Source organism: Lethenteron reissneri, chromosome 32 (assembly GCF_015708825.2).
Source record: "Lethenteron reissneri isolate LAM-NWPU_2019-01 chromosome 32, ASM1570882v1, whole genome shotgun sequence".
NCBI classification, from domain to species: Eukaryota; Metazoa; Chordata; class Hyperoartia; order Petromyzontiformes; family Petromyzontidae; genus Lethenteron; species Lethenteron reissneri.
In genome coordinates this window covers 6075529-6085759 of record NC_083810.1, presented here as the reverse complement: position 1 = coordinate 6085759, position 10231 = coordinate 6075529, and the positions used below count along the sequence as shown (strand labels likewise).

The following is a 10231-nucleotide window of genomic DNA, read 5'->3' as shown; positions in this document are numbered from 1 at the left end:
GTGTGAATGTGTGTTTGTGCGGGGTGAGAGAGAAGGGGCCGGGGAGGGAGGAACAGGGAGGTCATTTAAATCATTTAAATGAGAGGAGGAAATGTGCATAGAGGGAGGCGGAGAGGGGATGGATGCATTTTTAAATGAAGGCGAGGGGAGGGGGTTGGAGGAGGGCTGAAGGGACGCAGCGAGTTTGTGGGGAGCGTGAGGGGGGTGGGGGAGCTGGAGAGAGGAAGAGGGGGGGTAGCTGGAGAGAGGGGGGAAGTGAGGGGGGGGAGAGGGGGAGGGAGAGGGGGGGTAGCTGGAGGGAGAGGGAGCTGGGGAGAGGGGGGGAGTGAGGGGGGAGATAGAGGGGGGTAGCTGGAGAAAGGGGGGGGGGGAGAGAGAGGGGGGGAGAGATAGGGGGGGGGTAGCTGAAGAGAGGGGGGGAGTGAGGGGGGGAGAGGGGGAGGGGGGTAGCTGGAGGGAGATGGAGCTGGGGAGAGGGGGGGAGGGAGCTGGGGAGAGAGAGAGGGGGGGGGAGCTGGAGAGAGGGGGGGGGAGAGATAGGGGGGTAGTTGGAGAGAGGGGGGGGAGTGAGGGGGGAGATAGGGGGGGGTAGCTGGAGAAAGGGGGAGGGAGAGAGAGGGGGGGGAGAGATAGGGGGGGGGGTAGCTGGAGAGAGGGGGGGAGTGAGGGGGGGAGAGGGGGAGGGGGGTAGCTGGAGGGAGATGGAGCTGGGGAGAGGGGGGGAGGGAGCTGGGGAGAGAGAGAGGGGGGGGGGAGCTGGAGAGAGGGGGGGGAGAGATAGGGGGGTAGCTGGAGAGAGGGGGGGAGTGAGGGGGGAGAGGGGGAGGGAGAGGGGGGGTAGCTGAAGGGAGAGGTAGCTGGGGTGAGAGAGAGTGGGGGGGGGTAGCTGGAGGGAGAGGGAGCTGGGGTGAGAGAGAGGGGGGGAGGGAGGGGAGAGAGAGGGGGGGAGGGAGGGGGGAGAGAGAGGGGGGAGTTGGAGGGAGGGGGGGAGGAGAGATAGGGGGGGAGAGGGGGGAGAGGGGGGGAGAGGGGGAGAGGGGGAGGGGGCGGTAGCTGGAGGGAGCTGGGGTGAGAGAGAGGGAGTTGGAGAGAGAGAGGAGAAGGAGGAGGTTTTGTCGACTCGCTCCCCCCACTCGCTCACGCCGAGCTCGGAGCTCGAAGGAGCCGCAGCCACCGCCACTTCCTCGCGCGAGCCCCGCGGGTTTGAGTTGCGCGGCCTCCACTCGTTGCCCCCGTTGCGCCTGCCGGGACCCGCGGAGCGAGGCGGACCCCGAATCGAAGGGGACTTTTACCCCCCCACCCACCCCCCGGGGGATCCAAGGGCACCGCGGAGACCGCGGAGACCATGGCGAGAGTGGCCGAGAGCGAGGCGGCGTGGGGAGAGGAGACGCGAGAGCGGAGCCTCAGCGTCGTGGCGGGCGAGGCGAGGAGGTGGATTCAGGTGAGGGGGTGACGACGAGGTGAGGGAGGGCGGAGGTGAGATGCGGAGGTGGGATGTGGATGGGAATAAGAAGGTGGATGCAGAGGAGATGAGGTGATGTGGAGGGGTGGATACAGGTGAGGTGATGTGAAGGAGGTGGATACAGGTGAGGTGATGTGGAGGGGGTGGATACAGGTGAGGTGATGTGGAGGTGGATGCTGATGAGATGAGGTGATGTGGAGGAGGTGGATACTGATGAGGTGATGTGAAAGGGTGGATACTGATGAGGTGATGTGGAGGAGGTGGATACTGATGAGGTGATGTGAAAGGGTGGATACAGGTTAGGTGATGTGATGGAGGTGGATGCTGATGAGGTGACGTAGAGGAGGTGGATACCGGGGTGAAGGTGGATACACGAGAGGCGATACGGAGGTGAAGGGGTGAGGTCGTGAATGTGTGGACGTAGCGAGGGGGCGAGTGGACGAGGTTCAGGATTTACATTCATGTGGGTGAGGCGGTGGATAGGGGTGGATACAGGTGAGGCGATACGGAGGTGGGTGAGCGAGGATACAGGTGAGGGAGTGCGGGCGAAAAGGTGGATGATGCAGGGTCAGGGGATGAGGCGGGGAATGCAGTCGAGGGGAAGATGCATGAGGTGAGGTGAGCGACTAAAAGGCGAGGGGATGATAAGGTGGGTTGAGGTGAGGAGCGAGGAGGTGGATGCAAGGTAAAGATCGTGAGAGGAGCTAAACACGACTCCTCGGAGCTGACATGGAAGCGAGCCGGACAGGGGGGGGGGGGGGAGGTGAGCGAGAGGAAGGAGAGACGGAGGAGGGAGAGATGGAGTAGGGAGAGAGGGGGGCAGAGAGAGGGGGGGCAGAGAGAGGGGGGGGCAGAGAGGGGGGGCAGAGAGAGAGGGGGGCAGAGAGGGGGGGGGGCAGAGAGGGGGGGGCAGAGAGGGGGGGCAGAGAGTGGGGCAGAGAGAGGGGCAGAGAGGGGGGGGGCAGAGAGGGGGGGGGCAGAGAGGGGGACAGAGAGGGTGGGACAGAGAGGGGGGGGGCAGAGAGGGGGGTAGAGAGAGAGAGGGAATGGGTAAGGAGAGCAGAACGAGAAATCTTTTGTGAAATCTTTCATTTAAAAAAGGGGGGGGGGGGTTACATAAAGCAAAGCATTAAAAAACCGAAATGATGAACGAAGCAAAGTGCCGACTACACCGAGCATCGTCTTGTTAATCCTCTGTATTGAAGTGCAGACCCCGCGCGTCTCGGGCATGCGGAGCGAGAGAGAGAGGCAGGGGAGGCGTGGGGGGGGTGAAAGATGAACGAGTGACGAGATGGAAAGAGAGAGAGATACAGAAGAGGTGGAAGAGTGAGGAGAGCGAGGGTGGGGGGGATGTTGCGAGAGAGAGACTCGAACCGTCTGGTCGACATGAGCTTTAGGGGACGACATTGCTCAGGTTGAGTTGGGAGACGTGGAGGGGGGGGGGGTCTCGGGGGTCCGGGTTAGGTCCCCCTTTGCCCCCCACCCCCCACCCTCTTCCACCACAGACCTCGATGTGAGAGAGGGGAAGGGAGAGTTTTGGGGGTGTCCATGAGACGCGGGTAAACCCGGGGGTTCAGGGCGCAACAGATAAAGCGAGAACAGCGAGAAAATCCGGTCCGGGCTTCACCACCACCGCTACCACCAACATCATCATCGTATAAGCCGGTTTCACCACCACTACTACCACCACCATCGTACAAGCCGGCTTCATCACTACTACCATCATCATCGTGAAATCCGGCTTCACCACCACCACTACCACCATCATCATCATCGTGCAAGCCGGTTTCACCACTACTACCACTACCATCATCATCGTGAAATCCGGCTTCACCACCATCATCATGGGCGCAGCTGGGCTCATTAATGAAAGTGCGGTGGAGAGTCACGGGGGGCTTTTGTGTTGTGGTGGGGGGGGGGGCTCCCGCCGCACCCACTCCGCGGGGGATCTCCACCCCTTGCCCCGGTGCTGTGTGGTGGTGGTAGTGGTGGTGGTGTTGTGTGGTGGTGGTGCTGTGTGGTGGTGGTGGTGGTGGTGGTGCTGTGTGGTGGTGGTGGTGCTGTGTGGTGGTGGTGGTGCTGTGTGGTGGTGGTGGTGTGTAGTGGTGGTGGTGGTGTGTAGTGGTGGTGGTGCTGTGTGGTGGTGGTGGTGCTGTGTGGTGGTGGTGGTGCTGTGTGGTGGTGGTGGTGCTGTGTGGTGGTGGTGGTGCTGTGTGGTGGTGGTGGTGCTGTGTGGTGTTGGTGCTGTGTGGTGGTGGTGGCGGTGGTGCTGTGTGGTGGTGGTGGTGCTGTGTGGTGATGGTGGTGGTGGTGCTGTGTGGTGATGGTGGTGCTGTGTGGTGGTGGTGGTGCTGTGTGGTGGTGGTGCTGTGTGGTGGTAGTGGTGGTGCTGTGTGGTGGTAGTGCTGTGTGGTGGTGCTGGTGGTGGTGGTGGTGCTGTGTGGTGGTAGTGGTGTTGTGTGGTGGTGGTGGTGTTGTGTGGTGGTGGTGCTGGTGGTGGTGGTGGTGCTGGTGGTTGTGCTGCGTGGTGGTGGTGGTGCTGTGTGGTGGTGGTGGTGCTGTGTGGTGGTGGTGGTGCTGTGTGGTGGTGGTGGTGCTGTGTGGTGGTGGTGGTGCTGTGTGGTGGTGGTGGTGGTGCTGCTGTGTGGTGGTGGTGGTGGTGCTGTGTGGTGGTGGTGGTGCTGTGTGGTGGTGGTGGTGGTGCTGTGTGGTGGTGGTGGTGGTGCTGTGTGGTGGTGGTGCTGTGTGGTGGTGCTGTGTGGTGGTGGTGGTGCTGTGTGGTGGTGGTGGTGGTGCTGTGTGGTGGTGCTGTGTGGTGGTGGTGGTGCTGTGTGGTGGTGGTGGTGCTGGTGGTGGTGGTGATGGTGGTGGTGGTGCTGTGTGGTGGTGGTGGTGCTGTGTGGTGGTGAGTGGTGCTGTGTGGTGGTGGTGGTGCTGTGTGGTGGTGGTGGTGCTGTGTGGTGATGGTGCTGTGTGGTGGTGGTGCTGTGTGGTGATGGTGGTGCTATGTGGTGGTGGTGGTGCTGTGTGGTGGTGGTGGTGGTGCTGTGTGGCGGTAGTGGTGGTGCTGTGTGGTGGTAGTGCTGTGTGGTAGTGGTGCTGTGTGCTGGTGCTGGTGATGATGATGTAGAGGAGGTGGAAGGGCGCGCAGCGTGATATCGACGTGCACAAAACCTGAACTCGGGATCGAAGTCCCCGACCACTCTCCGCTCCCAGCCCCCCCGAGTTGCCACTCCACACGGCCCATTACGTGCAGCAATAACAACAACAAAACAAGTCGCCACACGCTGCACGTACCTGATGGTGGATACACAATAACCCGCCTCCACTGAGTGACGTACAGAGAAAGAGCGCGCCGATTTAAATGCGTGGGGGGGGGGGGGCGCAGTGGCGCAGCGGTGAGCGCGACGCGCCCTGGACCCGTCCACCTCGGTTTGGGGGGCATCCATGTAGTAGGTAGGCAAACATCTGTCAAAACTTGACCCCTCCCTGTACGCACGCGTACTTTTAACACCCCCCTCTCCCACCTGCGTACGTACACCTGACGCACCCCCCCCCCTCCCCGAATCCTATAGAACGGCCGAAATTTGAGCCATGCAAAAACAATCAAGGATTAATAAACAGATAGTCCACCGCCGGACTATCTAACTCATTTGAAGGCCAATGTAGACAAATTATTATCGAGGCATCACACCCCCCCCCCCACACGTTTCCTATGCGTATGTCCATTGTCAGTAGACCCCCCCCCCCCCATACGCAAGCTACACATTTGGGTTAACCCCCCCCCCTCCATGCGTACGTACTGAATGGATGGCCCCTTGATTCCCGGCTGCGACCACCTCCCACCCCCACGCCCCCCACCTCCACGCCCCCCCCCCCCGCTCCCACCCCCGCTCCCACCCCCGCCCCCACCTCTACGCCCCCACCCCCCAAAACCCCCCCGCCCCCTCAAACCGCCCCCGCCAACCCCCCCCCCGCCCCCCCAGCAACCCCCACGACTGACATGTCGTGGTTAGGTTGTCATCCAGCAGTGGACTAACAACGTGAACACAAACACATGGTACTGGTCCATTAGACCGACAGGCGAAGATGTGTGTGTATGTGTGTGTATATGTGTGTATGTATGTGGGTGTGTTTTAATGCGTTAATAACGCAGCGCTGAGCGCATTGCGATTACTCTTGCTTTCGGTCCGAATCGTCAGCGTCATCTGCACGTCACGTGGGACGTGTTGAGCAATCATCAGGCGCGTGCAGCGTGTGAATACCTGATTGCCATTTGAACGACCGATAACGATAAACGCGGAATAAGCGCTGCACAGCACCCCCCCTAATTATTGATCGCATTTCCGCTCGGCACGTGCTGATATCAAGGCGCGAGCACTGATTACGGTCACTAGGGCAACACCCGCAGGGAATGAGGGGCGGGGGGGGGGGTCACCTGTGGTGAGTGGGGGTTGGGGTGAGGGGTGAGCGAACCTCGTCACGAACGCTGCTTCGTCTTGGATGAGGGCGCCCTCACCTGGACGCGTCGCGCGCTCCCAGCTGCAGCCACGTGGTGGCGATCGTCCCTCTACCGTGCCCCTTCCTCCCTCCATCGTGCCCCTGACTCCCTCCACCGTGCCCCTCCCTCCATCCCATCGTGCCCCTGACTCCTTTCACCGTGCCCCTCCCTCCATCCCATCGTGCCCCTCCCTCCATCCCATCGTGCCCCTGACTCCCTCCACCGTGCCCCTCCCTCCATCCCATCGTGCCCCTGCAATCGATGTACGTCCATGGATCACATTCGTGTTTTTGGAGCCTATGTAAGTCTATGGTTCATGTAAGTTCATGTATGTCTATGGGCCTGTATTGAAGTACATTGTTCTCTACCTGTAGAGATTATACTGGTAGGAACCGCCAGGTTACACCAGCCCACAGGGGATTATTGTGCCCGTCGTGCAGGGAGGGGAGGGTGGGTCTGGGTGGGGAGGGTGGGGCTGGGTGGGGAGGGTGGGGCTGGGTGGGGGGCGGGAGGGGTGGGGCTGGGTGGGGGGTGGGAGGGGTGGGGCTGGTGGGGAGGGGCTGGTCACCCCGTGGTGCTCTTATAAAACTCAACGTTTAACCTACTCACGCCGGCTTGTGCCCGCCCTCACAGTCGGGCATATTTACGGAATACACCACGCCGCCGTTGACTCTGGCCATTGACCGAGCAACCCAACGTTCCTACCAGTTCCCTCCGCAGGAATGTGTTGTGAGTCTATGGATATCTATGTAGGTGTAAGGAATATATTCTGTTGTTGTGTATGGCGGCAATCTGGTTCAAGAGCTCGATGCCAATGTCGAGGTCTGCAGCTGGCCACGGCGAGAGAGCTTCAGCAGAGAGAGTTCGTGTCGCTGTTCCTCCTCCGTTGAAGGAACTCAGACTGCAGTGGTTCACTGTATGGTCCCCGGTTGCAATTGCATGATCACAATCGCACCACTGTGGTTTGCCTTTAATTTCCAGGAGATGTGCGCATCGGTCTCGTGATGTCCCCATGCGGTTGATGGTTACACCGGTGTCTTCGAGGAGGAATGTCAAAGCCAGGAGTCTGTGGCTCTCTCTGCGAGAACCGTGACTGTGACTTCGATAATGAGAGGTGCGGAATAGAAGCCCAAACGTAGACGTGTGGCTCAGCAGAACTGTCAGATCCTCCACCGAGCACGGTACGCACAGCCCAGCTGAGTCCAAGAGTCCAAGTGGACTGTGTGTAACTAGGTGAGCGCTCTAGAGACCAGGACCCGAGTCGCCCCCCTTTGCGAGTGTGACCTGTGGTGTCACAACGATGACAAAGGCAAAACAAACACAAGCACGTAACAGCAATGAAGCAAATAGCAATAGGAACGAAATCAAAATCGGTAGCTACGAGAGAAGAGCGGCTTGTGTTGGGACCGTGCCTTGAGAACGAGGACGTTTTCTTATTATGATTTCACGGGAAGGTTGCAGTGATTGTCGCTTTGGGCGAGGTCTGGGCTCGGGGTGAGGTCATGGGAAGAGACCCGATCCAGACTCTGGTTGTGCGTGCCCCCATTTCAGTCGCATTATCACATCATCCCATTTGGGCGTGTCTCTGTGCGTGTACATACAAAGACAAAGATACCCCGTATAGGCATGCAGGCTGTTGGGCAAAGTGCTCTTGGCGATTACAGTGCCAATGAAGGCCGGAATGGTGCACGGATGGGGTGGTGTGTGGGCATAACAATGCCCGACAGACATATATCTCTCCCCTCATGTGCTGTTTTTCTGTACGCACTATAGCAGGTACTTTTTTACGGCTGAGTCAACCTAGCAGAGGCCCATAATCAGTTCAAATATTCGTAATTGATGTTGGTCGTGAGCGGAGTTCTAACCCGGGTCGCCAGGTTAGTAGCACATCGCGCTAACCACTGCGCCACCGCTCTGCGCTGTGTACACTCGCTGTACTGTGGATCTGCCTCTCCCACGAATAGACTCATCACCGACATTAGCACTGCCTCGTCATGTCATAAACAATAGCAGAGTGGGAGTTGACAGTCCTTTATCAATCCACTGCTGGATGAAGCCCTCCCCACGCCGTTGCCACCCGGTCCCGTCGTTCCCCCTTCATTCCATTGCCGCCCGGATAAACTTTTGCGCGTGCCCCTACTTCTCCGTTCCATCTCCACGATGGCCGTGACCCTCTCGGGCGCGCCCCCCTCCCTTGGCTGAAGATCCTCGTCACGAGCATTGCCACACAGCCGCAACGCGTCCAACCCGAGGGCCGATCGCCGTCCCTCAGTGTCCGCCACGTCAATTAACCGCAATGTCAGTGAAACACCCCAAGTGTTACTACTACATGGACAATGCAGATCCCTCCGGTGTCTCGAATGGTGGAGGGGTGTCCTTCCCGCACCCCTCAATCTCAAACGATGGAGCGTGGGGGGTGGGGGGGGTGATTCTCTCTGATCCTGTACCTCGTGGCGACTGGGTGGTTGCCCGCGACGCGCAGACCCGCGAGGCCCCACGGGACCGTTCCTGTAGCTCAGGGGCAAGGCGCTATGGGATCACTGAGAGAGAGGGGGGCGCTATGGGATCATAGAGAGAGAGGGGCGCTATGGGATCACTGAGAGAGAGAGGGGCGCTATGGGATCACGGAGAGAGAGGGGCGCTATGGGATCACTGAGAGAGAAAGGCGCTATGGGATCATAGAGAGAGAGAGGGGCGCTATGGGATCATAGAGAGAGAGAGGGGCGCTATGGGATCACTGAGAGAGAGAGGGGCGCTATGGGATCACTGAGAGAAAGGCGCTATGGGATCATAGAGAGAGAGAGGGGCGCTATGGGATCATAGAGAGAGAGAGGGGCGCTATGGGATCACTGAGAGAGAAGAGGCGCTATGGGAATCACTGAGAGAGAAGAGGCGCTATGGGATCACGGAGAGAGAGAGGGGCGCTATGGGATCACAGAGAGAGAGAGGGGCGCTATGGGATCACAGAGAGAGAGAGGGGCGCTATGGGATCACGGAGAGAGAGAGGGGGGCTCTGGGATCACGGAGAGAGAGGGGCGCTATGGGATCACAGAGAGATAGGGGCGCTATGGGATCACGGAGAGAGAGAGAGGCGCTATGGGATCACGGAGAGAGAGAGGGGGGCTATGGGATCACAGAGAGAGAGAGAGGCGCTATGGGATCACAGAGAGATAGGGGCGCTATGGGATCACGGAGAGAGAGAGGGGCGCTATGGGATCACAGAGAGAGAGAGAGAGGGGCGCTATGGGATCACGGAGAGAGAGAGGGGCGCTATGGGATCACGGAGAGAGAGAGGGGGGCGCTATGGGATCACGGAGAGAGAGGGGGCGCTATGGGATCACGGAGAGAGAGAGAGGGGGGCGCTATGGGATCACGGAGAGAGAGGGGCGCTATGGGATCACGGAGAGGGAGGGGGCGCTATGGGATCACAGAGAGAGAGGGGGGCGCTATGGGATCACGGAGAGAGAGAGGGGCGCTATGGGATCACGGAGAGAGAGAGAGGGGGGCGCTATGGGATCACTGAGAGAGAGAGAGAGGGGCGCTATGGGATCACAGAGAGAGAGAGGGGCGCTATGGGATCACAGAGAGAGAGGGGGGCGCTATGGGATCACGGAGAGAGAGAGGGGCGCTATGGGATCACGGAGAGAGAGAGGGGCGCTATGGAATCACGGAGAGAGAGAGGGGCGCTATGGGATCACGGAGAGAGAGAGAGGCGCTATGGGATCACAGAGAGAGATGGGCGCTATGGGATCACGGAGAGAGAGAGGCGCTATGGGATCACAGAGAGAGAGAGGGGCGCTATGGATCACGGAGAGAGAGAGGGGCGCTATGGAATCACGGAGAGAGAGAGAGGGGCGCTATGGGATCACAGAGAGAGAGAGAGGGGGGCGCTATGGGATCACGGAGAGAGAGAGGGGCGCTATGGGATCACGGAGAGAGAGAGGCGCTATGGGATCACGGAGAGAGAGGGGCGCTATGGGATCACGGAGAGAGGGGGGGGGGGCGCTATGGGATCACGGAGAGAGAGGGGCGCTATGGGATCACGGAGAGAGAGGGGCGCTATGGGATCACTGAGAGAGAGAGAGAGAGGGGCGCTATGGGATCACTGAGAGAGAGGGGCGCTATGGGATCACGGAGAGAGAGAGGGGCGCTATGGGATCACAGAGAGAGAGAGAGAGGGGGGCGCTATGGGATCACAGAGAGAGAGAGAGGGGCGCTATGGGATCACGGAGAGAGAGAGGGGCGCTATGGGATCACAGAGAGAGAGA

General features: G+C 60.0%; 1 protein-coding gene across 1 annotated transcript in view; it reads left to right on the top strand.

Annotated features, from left to right (window-relative positions):
* Positions 1-1086: 1086 nt before the first annotated feature.
* The window catches only part of LOC133349941 (LIM and calponin homology domains-containing protein 1-like), a 51117-nt gene continuing 41972 nt past the window's right edge, over positions 1087-10231 (top strand). The window contains exon 1 of the mRNA XM_061563834.1: positions 1087-1441. Within this exon, the coding sequence (XP_061419818.1) occupies positions 1346-1441 (96 nt within the window). The 5' untranslated portion in view covers positions 1087-1345. The remainder of the gene's footprint in view (positions 1442-10231) is intronic.